This window comes from Folsomia candida, unplaced genomic scaffold (genome assembly GCF_002217175.1).
Source record: "Folsomia candida strain VU population unplaced genomic scaffold, ASM221717v1 Fcan01_Sc049, whole genome shotgun sequence".
NCBI classification, from domain to species: domain Eukaryota; kingdom Metazoa; phylum Arthropoda; class Collembola; order Entomobryomorpha; family Isotomidae; genus Folsomia; species Folsomia candida.
In genome coordinates, this window is record NW_019091241.1 from 62,072 (window position 1) to 77,171 (window position 15,100).

Here is a 15,100-nt window from a genome sequence, read left to right on the forward strand (position 1 = left end):
GTCGGGCGGAGCAGCTCCTCAGTTGATGCTTCTTCTGGGCACGAAATAATAATAAATGACAGTTTTTGGCTATGTGGTCCACTGTCTGACACAGACTGCCAAACTGGACGATTCCCATCCCATTTTCCTGGACAAGAAGCCTGCCAAGCGCAAAATGGTAGGTTGCAAACCTTTAAACAATTACTCGCACTCTGATCTCACCATTATTTGCTATGTTGTGTACACGGTGTAGGATCGCACCTTAATTCGTGCTCTGACGACGACGGCATTTTGCATCCCTTTGATGTGGGGGTCAGTGGCGTCGAGTGATCTTGGTCGGAACTACAAGGAGCCCTGCAGCGCGGACGATCCCTGCAACCCCATCAAGTTTTTGGAGTGCACAAAAGGCCTCTGCGAGTGCACGTCCCCCAAAGAAATCGTCTTCGACTCCTCGTCATCCTCCTGCGTCGCCAAGGTCGGGTTTTCCTGCCTCCGAGAAATTCCTGGCCAGAAGAAAGCCAAGCGCAGTTCCGACATCGGGCACAATGAGACGGAGAGAACGGAAATCACGCCGATCGGACCGTATCAAATAATTTGCGTCCCCAACGCCAAATGTCAATACCCTTCCGATATTTGCGAATGTGATTTTCGCCACTACAAATCCCCCACGGATGGGACCTGTCTCCGTCAGAAGGGTTTGGGCGAAAAGTGTTCGGGCCAAGATCAGTGTGATCAGTATGAATTTCTGACCTGCAGCGGAGGGACCTGCTCTTGCGACCGAGATCAGTGGTACGACCATAAGAACCGGAAATGTGTCGTGTCCGTCGGGTCTCGGTGCAAGACCATTGATTACCGCACCGTGAATGAGGAACACTACGTGCAGCACCAATGCCCAGAAATGTCACACTGCAACCCGGATCCTCTCCACGCCAACGACAACTTTGGGTTTGGCGTGTGTCAGTGTGACCCAGGGCTGAAGGTGACGTTGGACAGGAAGACGTGTGCGAAGGATTACGGGGACGCGTGCAGTGGACAACGGAAGTGCTCCGATGTGCAGTTCATCTGTCGGAGTGGAACCTGCCAATGCAAATACCCGCTCCATCAGTTCTACGACGAGGTGACCAAGAGCTGCATTTCTTTCTCGGGTGGTCCCTGCGATGTTCCCAACCACAACGCCAGCAGCAACAGGAACGGTTCCGCAGCAGCAACAACGACGACATCCATCGACGATCCAGGAATGGGTTGCACCGAGAACTCGGTGTGTGCTGAAAATCCGCCCTTCAATTACTGTCGGTGTTCACCTGGTTTCATTGAGGGGAATGATGGCAAGTGTGTGAAAGCGTTCGGATCCAGTTGTGAGGTGGACGAAGAATGTGACCCACTCCCACAATTGGCCTGCATCAACAACGTCTGCAATTGTCCAGATACACTCCAGGTTTACGAGGAGAAGCACCGGACCTGCGTCAGTCTGGCGGGGGGCAGGTGAGACTACAACTTTCTCCACGATGATCAAGTTCAGTACTTTGATTTAATTGAAATGTTATGGCACACGAAATGTGGCAGATGTCGGAAAGAGTTCAACGGAACGATCCCTTCCTGCACGAGCAACGCCTACTGCGTGAAGGCCAGTGGGCGCTTGGAATATGGGCGCTGCATTTGGTACGATTGGATTAGTTATCCAAGTGTTCTACTAGTTAGTTAATTACTGGTTAATTACTCAACGTATTATAATTTGACGCAGTGCTCGTGGGACGTATACCACGGCCAATCGCACGTGCTCCAAGGGACCTTGACTCGTCGTCACGACCTCATCGAAGCCTCACCAGGACGAGGTTTCGCTTCTACTGCCAGCGTCGATTGTGGCACTTTTTTTGGTGCTTCTTCTCGTTTCGTGTCCCTATATTTTTTGCTCTCATTTTAAGTCGTCTCTTTGTCGGCTTTGCAATTTTAATATTCGACCTGTTGACAGGACGTATGCAGACTTTTGTAATCCTACGAATGCTCAATCAGTTCATTATTAAGCTACAAAATAAAAGCTGAGTTTTGCCAAAAAATTCAATATTTTCGTCAGTCTCACATTTCTTCCTTGCATAAGTATGCATGGCACGTATGGTTTCATGGACTTGGTGCATGGCGTGTGTGTGAAAGTGGTTCATCCACAGGTGAAAGTGGAGAAAGTCTGTCCTCTTTCTCTCTCATCCTGTGTGCGTGTCTGTATTTTTTCCTCTCCGGGGAAAAGTCGTGGAGGAAATACAATTGGATGGATCGATAAACTGCAACGTGATCTGCGCCTGGATTGGATGCAGAATCCCACAAGTCCTTCCACTCGCTTCGTATGTATGAACATGGCCAGACTGACCTTACTCCTCCGTTTCAAGGAGACTTTCACCATTTTATTCTAGAACTCGGTCCGTCCTTGACTTCCGCGCAACCAAGACTCCACTCCAAACTTGCACTATTTCCAAACCATCAATTTGGCGAAATGTGCACCAAGAAAAGGTTGACTTGTCTCCTCCTGAGCATGGTGCTGGCTACCCTCGAAATCAACGCGGTTCAAGCCAACGGTCACAAACAGAAGTTTGGAGACGGTTGCTCCAAGAACAAAAAGTGCGACTTTACCAAATGGCTGCGTTGCGAAGATGGAAAATGCGTCTGCTTTCAGAACAACAAGGAAGGAAGGGTGAACTTGTACTATGACCCTGTTTCGGAACGTTGCGTGGGTCGAAGTGGGACTAACTGCTCGCAAAAGGTGAGAAATCAAGCCGAATTAAAAAAATGATAGTACGAATTAATAATTGGAATTCCAGTTTTATCCGTTCGACGATGAGGACACGCATCATTTCCACATGCGCGGGACGACGACGAACCACTGGAGGTACGGGAACGGGTCCTTGAGATGTGGGGCAAACGCCTTTTGCGACTATGACGGTTCCAGTTCCACGCACATTTGCAACTGTCGCAAAAACTACTATGAGACGGAAAATGGGCGATGTCACAAGCTCAAGGGACACGGCGACTCTTGCACCAGCAGCAAGTACGCAAAATCCGCATAAATTCACAACTTTTGTAATTATTACTCAGTAACATGTTTTGTTGAGCAGTGAATGCGACCCGGACGTGTTTCTCCACTGCGAGTCGGGGGAGTGCAAATGTGCGAAAGACGAGCACCTCTTCGACTCCAACTCCAACAAGTGCGTGGTGTCCGCAGGGCGTCCGTGTGACACGCGAGTGAACCGTTTGGATAAGCGCGTCGTGGATGACTGCACTTCAGAAGCATTTTGTGAGACGGTGGGACTCCCGAACGTTTGTCGGTGCAACATGGGGACGCAGATTCATTCGGACAGAACGTGCCAAAACGGGTTTGGACAACATTGTGATCATGACCATCCTTGTGGCGACTCGAAACTGAGCTGTAGGTGAGTACATTATGCAGCGGAATTGCATATTGCACAAGATTAAATTAATCTATTGAGTTACAATTGGGGATAATTTTGATGAATTAATAATGGGAAAAAGGTCAAAAGTGTGCCAGTGCAAATCTCCTCTGCACATGAAATATGATGAAGCGACGGGTCAGTGTGGTCAGTAGTCCATCAATTTAACCTCATTGAATACGTGTTTCTTTAATTGAATGCCACTCTGTCTCATTAACTCTTGTTCTCGACCACAGTTGGGATTGCATCTGGTCCTTGTGTTTTCAACGACACGTCCGAGCTGGCAATCCAGTGCACCAGAAATGCGGAGTGCATCACCTCCAAGCGCGGACTATTCAGCGAGTGCAGATGCAAGGATGGATTCTTGCAAACCATTGATGGAGATTGTGTCAAAGTTCACGGGTCGGATTGTGAGGTATTCCTTTCACGTGCTAAAATATGCTACTCTTAATTCAATGCAGTGCAAACTGTTGCAAATGACTTGTTGAATGATACGTATGCCTAGATTGACAGTGAATGCGACACAGTTGCACCATTGGCATGCATAAATGCCCATTGTGAGTGCCTTGATAATAAACATTGTCTGTATTTTGTGAGGATTGTCTCATGTGGTACGCACTAATTGTATGCATGCCATTAGGCGAGTGTCCAGATATCCTTCTACGCTACGACCCCAAAACAAGACGGTGCAGAGGAATCGTGGGTAAAGGGAACAATTCGCGATTCGAAAAGCCACGATTTTATGATAAATGAATTTGGGAATATTTTAGGTTCGCGATGCAACTTGCAGGAGGACTCGTGCGTCGAACACGCCACATGCAACAAATTTCAAGACGTGGTGGGAGGGAGCATTGGGAGGTGCCTCTGGTAAAGCCAAATATGTAGATGAGCATCGTCATTGTGCATGATTGCGAAGGATACGTTTCATTCCTGAATTTATTTGTGCAGCAATCGAGGTTATCAAGAAACTCTGAACCGTACCTGCTCCAACTGAGGTGTCGCAACTGTGGGTCGAACGTCGACGAAAGACAATTTACTACTGGCCGTGAATCTATTATTCATCGCCGCTCATTCTATTTAATTAACTCCTTGTGTAATCCTAAAACTATTCGTAATAAGGGACGAGAACTTTATCAGGAACTCCACGTCTAGAAATAGGTTGGCCAGGTAGAACTTGAGTACGATGAGATTGTGTAATGCGAAATAAATTGCTCTGTTACGCAACCAAACCGAGTTCTCAGAAATATAAGTGTATAGAAATTGATTACGTGTCTGTATTTTGTGCACAACTTTTATTCTTGTCCGCTAATTTCACTCTGATTTCCTCCTGCGACCAATTCTGTCGCCAGGGCTGAAGGGACGCTGCTGCTGGGGTGGAGGTTTTCTTGGGGCGAACTAAACTTGAATTGGAGCAGCACGATGAGATAAGTCGCGATTGTTCCCATCACCTGAATTCGCACAGTGCAAATTAAGACCTAATCAGGTGACTATATGCATGGTTTTAAAGATACCGTTGTAAAGAGACCCATCCGGATGGCGAAATACCCTTTGGCCGTGACCTCGTGGGGCTGCTCGATCAATGCCCACTCCTAAATGTCATGTAGAAATTGTCATAAATTTTAGACACCAACTTTTACTGCCTGATTTGATCATATTTATGATTTACCTGATTTCCGGAAACGTCTTTGCTGGCCAACCGCTTGACCACCAGGCAACACTGCTTTCCCTGAGCATACGCAAGAACACACAATATTATAAATATGCATAAGTTATTCATAAGCTGGGACGAGTAAATGATGAATGATCCACGCGCCTCGTTGAGTAAAGACTCGCCAATCCTGCAGACCCAATGAAACCAGACGACGTAGGTCACGATGATGGTCCCATAAATCAACGACTCGCTCACCCCGTTGAATTTCGAAACTAGAAAGAACGCATTCATCGTGGTGCAAATGATCATGATGACGACCTGGATGGCGACGTAGATCCCTTCGACACGCGAAACCTCGGTGATCAACTCATTAATTTCGCCATACAGCTTCGTGGCGTCGCCAAACTTGTCGTCAGCCAATGCCTCGCAGTGAGATCTGAGAGCTCTGAATGAGGCTCTGAGGACGGAGGAGAGCGTGGAGAAGATGACCGAGTGCAGAATATGGAAGCAGAGGAGGTAGGGGAACATGCAGAGCCCCATGTACATGAGCCAGTAGAGGACGGGATGCGAATCCTTCCCCATGTACAGGTCAAATCCAGAACCGTAGCTGATTCCAATTAGTCAGAGTTAAGTTCCCCTTATAATTTGGAAATATGTACTGTCGAACTGACCTGTAGACACAAAAGAGACTGAAACTGACGCTACAGACCACCCACATTTTGATGCTCCATCTCGCCCCCAAATAAACAGAGAGGAAGTCACGATTGGATGTCGAGCTCAGAACGGCCACCTTCCCAACCAAAGTTTGCGTCCTGTTCCAACATTGCACGAAATTGGGAGCATTCAAGATTGAGATGACGTAGGTGAGAGCAGCCCCCAGATACTGGCACGACACGAACATCATTTGTGCAATGTGGGTCACTTTCTGACCGCCAGTGCTGCTGCCCCCACCGCCGGAACTGAGGCGAACGAGGAAGAGGTACATTGGGAGGAGGAGGGAGCTGTCAAAGATGAAGGTCGCACAGGCCAGGCCAGTGTAGCACGAGGCCCAGCTGACCAGCTTGCAAGATGCGCTCCCAGCCTGTTTGGATATTTGGATGGGGAGAATCCCCACCAGGCGTGTGACCCAAAGGTAGGGCTGGAAAATCTTGGCCAGGATGAGATGAGGTGGGACCAAGTCAAACACGTGGGTCACGTCTTGGTAAATCTTGCGAGAAATAGAGTCGAATCGTTTATTCATCCTGATCTCAATTGGAGAAAAATATGTAAATCTGGAGGAGGTGAGAGTATGTTTTATGATGAGCACTCGTGTTTCAGGAGGAGAAAGTTGGAACTAGAAAGGCGGACAAGGGAACAAATAAACGATGTCATCATCACTCATCAGGCTAATGGTCCCTAATTATTCTGGAAAGTAGCAATTAGAAGAGCAATGCAGGGAGAGGCATGTATCTTGTGCAATTAATCAGCCACATTGCGAACAACTCCCAAACAATGGAAGGACAAAATCGCCTGGGTAGATGGCTTCATTTGACATTTGGAGTAATTGGAAATATGTGATGGTAAATCAGACGACTTTTAGACAAAAAGACTTAAATAAATATGTAAATAAATTGTTTCCCAAGGAAAGAAGGTACGTTGTCCAGAAAATGGAGGAAGTAAAAGATAATTACCAATCAATTGTGTAGAACAATAAATTGTGTGATTGGTATACTGCATAGTAGATAATATTTTATGGCATGCATGCATGTGGGGCATTAATTTCATCAATCTTGATATCTTTATTTAAGTGACAGCGACTTGTGTGTAAAACAACATTATCGCTATATGGTTTGGTTTATTCGTATCGAGGTCCATTTGTCCTATCGGACCCCAAGGTAACTTGGTCGCGGAATTGGAGGCAACACTTTTTGTGGACCCCCTTATTCCGTTACCTGAGGGTCACAAAACGTAACCAGCAATGTGACTACTCTGATCACAGAGCCTAATGTACAGAATATACATAGACCGTTATGCAGGCTGTTTATATTTATATGGTTTATTCTTCATGGCCTTGGAGCGATCCTCTGCTATTATTATGATAATCATAAGCTGCAAATTACAGTACAGCTATTCAGTAGGATTATCACGAACAGAAAGTTACGAATACTCAGATTCATCATTATTCGCTAAGCAGTGTCATAAAATGTGCATATGTCAAGACCTGCTCACTGCATAAGGGGTGCAAATATGCACCATAAAGATAATGCTTAATCCATTATGCATAATTTAAAGTCAATGCCAGAGCAAATTGTCCTTTTCGATTCCATGTATCCACATCCAGATCATGTGCGAGTATGCGTTCGCTGTCGCTCAATGCATTATGCAAGACTTTGAGGCGGCAGAGTTCGGTGTCTTCTTTCCAGCAGGCTGTCCACGTCCCCCGGCATTTGTTTTGATCTTTTTGTCCCTACTTACTTAATTTCCATATTGTCAATTCATGTTGGTTACCAGTCTTTAGTTCTCAAAAGTGATCATCTTAAAAATGGGGGTTGTTCTCAAGTTTAGCTTGGTCCTCATCTGTCCACTCCTCCTGCAAATCGCCATCACTTCGGGCGACCAATGTTACTCGTACGCCGGTGGTCATGTTTACCCACAGGAAAATACGGCCAAGGGACACAATCTGCAGTGGACAAAGGCATTGAGTACGTCCTCTGTTCTTTTTTAATGTTAACAATCTCGCAGACTTTTTACACCTTATTGATTATGTCATTTCATATTTATTTAGTCTCCAAACCAGCCCCGGCTTTTGAAGCAACTGCAGTTATCAATGGCTCCTTTAAATCGCTCAAGTTGTCAGATTATCTAGGAAAATATGTTGTCTTCTTCTTTTATCCATTGGATTTGTGAGTGCTGAATAAACAAGTAGCATACTCCTATGTAATGCGCATTAATTAGAATTACAATTTTGCTATATTTTTTGCAGCACTTTTGTATGTCCAACAGAGATTTTGGCGTTTAACGACCGAATTGACGAATTCAAAAAGATGAATACGGAGGTGATTTGAAGGAATTGCTTATTACAATTTTTAAAAAACATTGCCAGTGATTAATTGGTGTATTCAATTTTAATTAAGGTTATTGCAATCTCGGTGGATTCTCATTACACGCATCTTGCGTGGATGAACACTGCCAGAAAAGAAGGGGGACTTGGGTCCTTAAAAATTCCACTCGTTTCAGATCTTACTCACTCAATTTCTAAAGATTATGGTGTGTATTTGGAGGAAATGGGGCACACGCTGAGGTATATAATCTTAATTAAGCAACTCAGAGAACTGCACATTTTGCGTAAATAATTAATACGTACTTTACTTGCAGAGGATTGTTCATTATTGATGACAAGGGAGTTCTTCGCCAAATCACAATGAACGATTTGCCCGTCGGTAGAAGCGTTGACGAAACGCTTCGTCTCGTTCAAGCATTCCAATACACGGATGTCCACGGTGAAGTTTGTCCAGCAGGATGGAAACCGGGACAGGACACTATCATTCCAGATCCAGAAGCAAAGAAAAAGTATTTTGAAAAAAGTGCAAGCAAGTCAACCGAGCTTTGATTAATTCCGAAAAGTTTCTTCTTGTTATTTACATCTTCTTACAATTAGTATTGCATTCCTTCTCAAAATTTATTGCAAAACTCTTGTCTTTTAATGATCGTCCCGATTGATTCGTTTGGTTGACAAATTGGCAATACAACAATTTGTCAGTCAGTACAAAAACCAACTATGCAAAATACGTTGTTAAACTCTATGTAAAATGTGATTAATTTATTATTCAAGTTCATTATATATTATTTATAATAATATTTAACTTGGGAGTAAAATTTATTTATAAAAATAGCCAACACGACCAAAGTCCAGACTTTGCTAGAATATATGCGTGTATGTAGATAATTCTACTTAGAATCCATACTTCATTTTAGTTTGTCGTCTGTTTGCTCTATTCGAAGCCCATTGTTGTTGCAATTCTTGTTCACGAGCCTTTGCTTCAACGGCCAAATATGTGATTTGATGTTTTCTTTTTTGCATGCCTCCAAGACCTTTGCCTCGTCTCACAGGGATGGCGGACTGGAGAAGTGCAAAATTATTTTAGTAAAAAGGATAAAAATAATGCGCTTAATTTTCGATAAATTCTAGAATCTCGTAGAGCACACGTACCTCGTCTGTAAGATTTTTGACCCATTCCGTCGTATCTGGTCGGAGATCGTCAGCTTTGACATCAATGAAGTTGATTTCGGACTCCCCTTTGCCAGCTTTCCCCTTCTTTTTCGGGACATACTTCATCTATATTTTAGAATATCATTAGAGATTTAGTTATTAATAGTTATATATGTATAACGTAGCGTCATTCCTGTTATCCATTTGACTTACAAAATCTTGTTGGACTGTTGTGCTGCTGCTAGACGCCGTGGCTTCATTATCATAATCTTCGTCAGCTTCTTCAGCCTGGTTTGTTGACGATGTGGGAAACTGATTGAAATTTGGCATTGGCAGTTTTAATTTCTCAAGTGTTTCTTCGTCAATTCCGTTACTCGCACCGGATTCAAAAGAAAAGAAATTGGGAGTAGACGAGTCTTCGTCAGAGTCGTCGCTCTCCTCATTTACACCCTTCTTCACCTTTGAGCTTCCTCCAGCGAGGAGAGCTTTTTTATTCTCCACGGATCGACTAACGATAACAACGTTGGCTTCTTGCTTCATGTATTTTGCCTTTATTTCTTCCAATTTGCTGGGTGGTGGTCGCTTTCCTAAATTTTTGACAGAGTCTGGAATAAGGGACCTTGGCAATGGAGTCGACGCTGTTGACGAAGATGGTGCAGCAACAGAAGAAGAAGCAGACAACGATGCCTTGGTGTTTGGTGTCGTTGAATCTGAAGGAGCGGACTTTTTCAGAAATGAGATATCTTTGGGCAAACTAGTGAATCCTTTCGGTTGCGGAAGTATTGCAAACAAACCGGATCCTTTCTGAAATCCAAATGCGAACATGACTTGATTTGGCTATTAATAATAATGTGCATTGGCTGAAAATTGTCAATTTTAGTACCTTAATCATGGATTGGGTAAACTTGCTACTTCTGCCAATATCGGAAACCTCGTCATCTTCAAACTATAAAATAAACGTTTTAGCGGCACAAGGAACGAGTAGAATAATAATATGTCCATACATCTTTAAGAGATGGTGCCTGAATCCTGACGACGCCTTTAACTTTCTTGGTCATAATGTTGGGATACGAGTCGTTTCGTGGTGGTGGAGGTTTTTCTTCATCACCGTACGTCTTTTTGGGTGGAATTGGTCCTTCCTCATCCTCAACGGGTGGTGGAAAATCAGCCACAGTTTTTGGTTTAGGGAGGAACTGGCCGATACTCGTTGTTGTTAAGGATGCATCTTCATCATCGTCATCTGAAGAGTCTTGGAAGAACGGGTCTAAAGTTGGAGGACGTTTCGTTTGAGATGACGATGAAGACACGACTGCACTATTTGACGACGACGGTGATGTAGACGATTGAGCTGTTTGTAAAGAAATTGATGCTGTTGGAATTGAGGGAGGAACTGGAACGTCATCGTCGTCCGACGACATGTCTTCTCCGCTATCGTAGTTGGCGACCAGGGCCATTGTAGGATCACTGGGAAATCTAGTAAAAACGAACACATTAAATCATTAATGAACAACATTTACATTAATGCACATTTTAAGTAAATCTCTATAAATTCTAAATGCGCATATTGCTTATTATGATTAGAACAGAGGTCTAACCTTGTACGCTTTCTATAATAGCAGATAATTCGCCAACGATTTATTTGTAGTCTTCAATCTATAAACTATTAGTGTTTAATTGTTGTCAACTAATGTGAACAGATCACCTGATTTAATTAAAATATCCAATATATTTTGGGGAGGTTGTAAACACCAATATTTCGAGTTTGGGTGAAGAGAAACGATTGCTGGCGGTAAGAAGGCCAAATGTGACACACTCATGAGAAACAATGAATAGTTTAACAAAGCACGATATACATTTATGCATTTGGGCATTTTTTGCTACACATAATAATTATCGATTGTTATGTATTATTGTTCGCAGGTTTCAATGGGCGTCGTAATGTGAGTTGGATTTATTGACCAACAAGAATTTAATCCGTTTCCATTCCGCGGATTGATGGAAATTGCCGATTAATATGATTTGGGGGCGCGTGGTGGTGGCGTGGGCGACCATAAGTCATTTTGGCGACGGATTAGACAAATTAAATATTCATTTAGACGTAATTTTCAAGGGGTAATTATCCATTGACGTCAGCAATGTTATTGTGTAAACTTTTTATCTTCTAGACTTTTTGGCCCGATGATGATGATTTTACTAAAAGTACTTGGGGGTAGGTCATGCGGTGCATGATGTTGTTGTTGTCATTATACAGAAATTCAATTCGGCTGATAGTGAGTGTAATTTGTAATTTCGGGTAATGCAAATGCATTAATTTATTCCGTGACGCTCATTGCTGTATTATCGTGTCCACAATTTGTTTACAGGTCTTCTACACATGCACACACTGTATCCATCATCTGCTCCATAATTGCGATCATTAGGCACACAACTAAGCTCTTCGGATGTCAATTTTGTCCAAGTTTATCGTTTCTTAATTATGTATCTCATACATGCGCGATAAGAAAGAAATTCGTGCCCAACGGAATAAATAAAAGAAAATTTACCACGACTAGAATTAGAAAATCCAAATAGTCGTTAAGTCCTACCGTTCGTGATCCCAGTAAAAATACTTAAAAAAAGACGCTGAATAGCCAACTCTCATCGTGCAAAATGAAAGTATTTGTCTGGATTTTTGTAAGTATATATTTTTGGAAATATTTACAACTTTTGTTCTTATTTCTCACGTCAAATTACGGGAAAATGGTTTGATAATAGACTCTGCTCGCAATGGTGGGGCTGGTTTTGTCTGCAGACGCCTCATTTCGAGCTGGACGAGTGCCAGTGAGCACGAAGGAGTCGAACCGGAGGCGTCGTTAACACATAGTTAATTTTCATTTGAGAAAAATTTACAATTTTATTTTTATCACGCACAAAAATTATTCTTTTTTGCCTGTCATCAAAGTTGAAATATTAATAAAAGCAATGCAATGCAACTTACGTTTAATTATTTGTGTGGTTGGTCCTTGAGATGCATTGGAAGGTGTTCAACGATAGGTTCATGCTGAATTTGTTCAACGTCGAGGAGGGTGCCATGGCTCATTCGCTTGATCACTGTGCTTCGTCGTATCGTTTTCACGATCTCTTCGGACGACGTCGAGTCGTCGTCACTCTCTTCCTCTTCCTCCTTGTCCTTTTGGCCTACTGGTTTGACGGTACTGATCCGTTTCTTCACCTTCTTTATCATCTCCTCGCTGGAATCGGACGAAGATGATTCCTCCTCATCTTCCTCCTCCACCACAGCTTTCCCCTTTGTTGTTATACTCTTTCGCACCACTTTCTTGACCAGCTCCTCGTCGTCAGAGTCCTCATCCTCGTCTTCTTCTTCTCCTGCCCCTTCCATCCCTTCCACCCCTCCTGCTCCTGCTCCTCCACCTCCCCCTCCCGATGCCTTCTTTTCCTTTTTCTCTTTCTTCTCCTTTTTCTCCTTCTTCTCTTTCGTCTTCTCCTTCTCCTTCTCCTTCTCCTTCTCCTTCTTTTTCCGCTTCTTTTCCTTTTTCCGGAGGTGTTCCTCCTCCTCCTCAGGAGTGCGGACCTTGATTTTCTTCTCCTTCTTTGGCGCTGCTGCCTTTGAACTTTCCCCTTGCGGAACTTTTAGTTGGATTTTTCGGCTCGACTTCTCACGCCCATCGTCATCTGGAGCGCTGCTCTTAGGATCCTTGCTCTCTGTACCGGCGGCGGTGGGTTTCTTGGGCTGTAGAATGCTCATCCTACCACTTTTCACAGATGCAGGCGTGGGTTGACTTGCTGGTGGCGCAGCAGCAGGTGTCGATTTTGCTGGTGGCAGAGTAACATGCGTCGATTTTGCTGGTGGGGCAGCAGCAAGCGTCGATTTTGCTGGTGGCAGAGTAACATGCGTCGATTTTGCTGGTGGCGCAGCAATAGCCGTGGGTTTTACTTGTGGAGGACGAGCAGGCGTCGATCTTGCTGGTGGAGCAGCAGCAGGCTTGCATTTTTTTGGCGGAGCAGCAGCAGGCGTGGGTTGACTTGGATCGGAGGTCTTTTTGGTTTCACGAGGAACATAATGTCCACGTAACTCTGCTTTGGGCTTGTCATATGGATTGAGGTTGATTTTGTAGTGCGGCACGAGCTCAAAGTACTCCGAAGGTACGGAACTATCGCCCATGTTCTTGTTAACCTGTTCCCCAGTTCCTCGTGGCCATGGGGAGAAGTCAGGTTGAGGATGTTGCTTCGTCCCCTTGGGTTTCCTCCACAGGACGTCAGCATTGCTATCCTCGGGCTGGCACTGCTGCGTCGTCGGTGCTCGTTTCCGTTGTTGATATTTGTTATTTCTGCCGCCCAATTGTTCGTCATCCTCCCCTTCAGAGTCGCCCAGCCCGCCTCCGCCTCCTCCTCTCCCGTGTTTACCTGGCTTCCTTAGTTTAACAAAATTAAGGTTTTCTGGAGTGTTAAACACGTTGCTAAATGTTCCTCCAATTCCGTGGCCATCATAAGCTTCGAACTTCATGGTTTGTCTGGCATTTTTATACACATCGCAGCCAAAGAGTGGTCGCGAGAGGCGAGTCGTTGGACAGTTGTTCTCGACGAACCTGGAAATGTAGTTGGCATTGCTGGAGCAGTTTTTTGCAGGGCGTGGGCAACATGACCTGTTCATAATATTTTTGCAGTGCTCTTGACGTGGTGTGGTTTGGTGTGATTAGTGAGAAATTGTCGAATTCATTTTAAGGAGGAGGAAAAGTGTCCAAGTTCCCCATGTCCACGGACGTCGTGCCTGGATTGGGATCATAACTTGTCGTTGTCATTGGATTCACGTTTATTTAGACTCCATTTTGCCAGCATTTTATTAGATCATTGTCAACGTCCATACTGGGCGGGCCTACATCTATGTCATATGAAGTATTTTATCGCTAAAAAGTGGTGGTGCCTTGGCTTGATCTCTGCAGAGCTCATCATCCTCTCTCTCAATGAAGACGATAGGGGCATGAGTTGCTGCTCCGAATGGAGACTAATCTCTGGGGATTTGACTCTCTCATATTTTCTTTTTGGTTGGTCTTTCATCACACAAAATGTATCACGCGAGACTATTGTCACTCAATTCTTCGTAATAATCAGATCTGCAGCTAGTCCATCTCCTTTCTTTCTTTGTGGGAGGGAATGTGTGTCGATGTGAACCAGTTTGGCTCCAAAATTGTTTTTTTACTGTGGAGAAGGCGGAAATTAGGTTATTGATAAAACGATATTTCCTCTCAGACAGCTTATTTGATTTCTTCCTCCTCGGTCCTTTATTTCATTATCCCAACCCACCAACTCTGCTGCCATAAAATGTGGGTGAAAGCAGGCAGGGCTTCCTCCGTATCTCCTGCAGATATTCATCTCTCTCCCTGCAAAAGATTCCCCCGATAGCACTGCCATCCGTTAAGAAAAGGCACCGAGAGCCCAGCCGTTTCTGATTTTTACGATGAATAAATAAGTCGTCGTCGTGCACTTTGTCCTTTTGAAGTCAATTGTCCCACCAGAAAGGACGGCTTACAAACAAAGTGATCATGTCTGTGTGAAAGTGCATTAGTTTATTATTATTATGCGAGCTCTCGGAAGAAGGGAGCAAGGAGAGGAAAGTGGTGGCAAATTTATGGAGACATGACTTTGATCGAAAAATGGGGTGGAGACCTGTCCATCTCAATACACTCGGGTGTCTTCGAAATGAGAAATTACAGAGGAGGAAAACCGACAGGCTGGAAATTTCCTTTGACTTGGTAACGTTTATCATACACAGCGAGGCTCGTGTGGAGCACAGACTTCTTGATTCAATGGAAGTTACGTACAAATAAACGTACGTACGAACATATATCG

General features: G+C 44.2%; 5 protein-coding genes and 1 long non-coding RNA gene across 6 annotated transcripts; 4 read left to right on the forward strand and 2 right to left on the reverse strand.

Moving 5' to 3' along the window:
- The first annotated feature begins 40 nt into the window (after window positions 1-40).
- LOC110862159 (matrilin-2) lies at window positions 41-2,038 on the forward strand. The gene is made up of 4 exons (XM_022111333.2): window positions 41-157; window positions 233-1,461; window positions 1,543-1,638; window positions 1,721-2,038. Exons 1-4 carry the CDS (start codon window positions 56-58, stop codon window positions 1,770-1,772), a joined length of 1,479 nt encoding a protein of 492 aa, XP_021967025.2. The 5' UTR covers window positions 41-55; the 3' UTR covers window positions 1,773-2,038.
- A 274-nt stretch (window positions 2,039-2,312) lies between these two features.
- LOC110862141 (transmembrane matrix receptor MUP-4) lies at window positions 2,313-4,680 on the forward strand. Its single transcript, XM_022111309.2, has 9 exons — window positions 2,313-2,728; window positions 2,787-3,013; window positions 3,081-3,395; window positions 3,496-3,560; window positions 3,650-3,828; window positions 3,919-3,970; window positions 4,054-4,116; window positions 4,184-4,280; window positions 4,362-4,680. The coding sequence occupies exons 1-9, from the start codon at window positions 2,315-2,317 to the stop codon at window positions 4,405-4,407; spliced, it is 1,458 nt and encodes a 485-aa protein (XP_021967001.2). The 5' UTR covers window positions 2,313-2,314; the 3' UTR covers window positions 4,408-4,680.
- A 2,756-nt stretch (window positions 4,681-7,436) lies between these two features.
- Window positions 7,437-8,935, forward strand: LOC110862113 (peroxiredoxin-1). Its single transcript, XM_022111269.2, has 5 exons — window positions 7,437-7,745; window positions 7,829-7,946; window positions 8,027-8,099; window positions 8,178-8,344; window positions 8,419-8,935. Exons 1-5 carry the CDS (start codon window positions 7,586-7,588, stop codon window positions 8,651-8,653), a joined length of 753 nt encoding a protein of 250 aa, XP_021966961.1. The 5' UTR covers window positions 7,437-7,585; the 3' UTR covers window positions 8,654-8,935.
- Window positions 8,843-11,047, reverse strand: LOC110862112 (proline-rich protein PRCC). Its single transcript, XM_022111268.2, has 6 exons — window positions 10,849-11,047; window positions 10,258-10,726; window positions 10,137-10,199; window positions 9,467-10,057; window positions 9,254-9,379; window positions 8,843-9,163 (listed from the first exon to the last, which is right to left on the reverse strand). Exons 2-6 carry the CDS (start codon window positions 10,705-10,707, stop codon window positions 8,996-8,998), a joined length of 1,398 nt encoding a protein of 465 aa, XP_021966960.1. The 5' UTR covers window positions 10,708-10,726; window positions 10,849-11,047; the 3' UTR covers window positions 8,843-8,995.
- Window positions 11,048-11,531: 484 nt separating this feature from the next.
- LOC118433372 lies at window positions 11,532-12,171 on the forward strand. Its single transcript, XR_004833347.1, has 3 exons — window positions 11,532-11,546; window positions 11,617-11,926; window positions 12,008-12,171. It is a non-coding gene; the product is annotated as an uncharacterized LOC118433372 (long non-coding RNA).
- Window positions 12,172-12,236: 65 nt separating this feature from the next.
- Window positions 12,237-13,757, reverse strand: LOC110862086 (nucleolin). The gene has a single exon (XM_035845242.1). The coding sequence runs from the start codon at window positions 13,755-13,757 to the stop codon at window positions 12,237-12,239; it is 1,521 nt and encodes a 506-aa protein (XP_035701135.1).
- Window positions 13,758-15,100: the final 1,343 nt, after the last annotated feature.

Coding starts and splice junctions, on each gene's coding strand:
- LOC110862159 (XM_022111333.2), top strand. CDS start 56: ATGACAGTTTTTGGCTATGTGGTCCACTGTCTGACACAGACTGCCAAA. Junction 158..232: donor AGCCTGCCAAGCGCAAAATG/GTAGGTTGCAAA, acceptor TACACGGTGTAG/GATCGCACCTTAATTCGTGC. Junction 1,462..1,542: donor GTCAGTCTGGCGGGGGGCAG/GTGAGACTACAA, acceptor GAAATGTGGCAG/ATGTCGGAAAGAGTTCAACG.
- LOC110862141 (XM_022111309.2), top strand. CDS start 2,315: ATGTATGAACATGGCCAGACTGACCTTACTCCTCCGTTTCAAGGAGAC. Junction 2,729..2,786: donor GGACTAACTGCTCGCAAAAG/GTGAGAAATCAA, acceptor TTGGAATTCCAG/TTTTATCCGTTCGACGATGA. Junction 3,561..3,649: donor TGAAGCGACGGGTCAGTGTG/GTCAGTAGTCCA, acceptor TCTCGACCACAG/TTGGGATTGCATCTGGTCCT.
- LOC110862113 (XM_022111269.2), top strand. CDS start 7,586: ATGGGGGTTGTTCTCAAGTTTAGCTTGGTCCTCATCTGTCCACTCCTC. Junction 8,100..8,177: donor TCAAAAAGATGAATACGGAG/GTGATTTGAAGG, acceptor ATTTTAATTAAG/GTTATTGCAATCTCGGTGGA. Junction 8,345..8,418: donor GAAATGGGGCACACGCTGAG/GTATATAATCTT, acceptor CTTTACTTGCAG/AGGATTGTTCATTATTGATG.
- LOC110862112 (XM_022111268.2), bottom strand. CDS start 10,707: ATGGCCCTGGTCGCCAACTACGATAGCGGAGAAGACATGTCGTCGGAC. Junction 10,200..10,257: donor AGGCACCATCTCTTAAAGAT/GTATGGACATAT, acceptor TTTATTTTATAG/TTTGAAGATGACGAGGTTTC. Junction 9,380..9,466: donor CAACAGTCCAACAAGATTTT/GTAAGTCAAATG, acceptor TCTAAAATATAG/ATGAAGTATGTCCCGAAAAA.
- LOC110862086 (XM_035845242.1), bottom strand. CDS start 13,757: ATGAAGTTCGAAGCTTATGATGGCCACGGAATTGGAGGAACATTTAGC.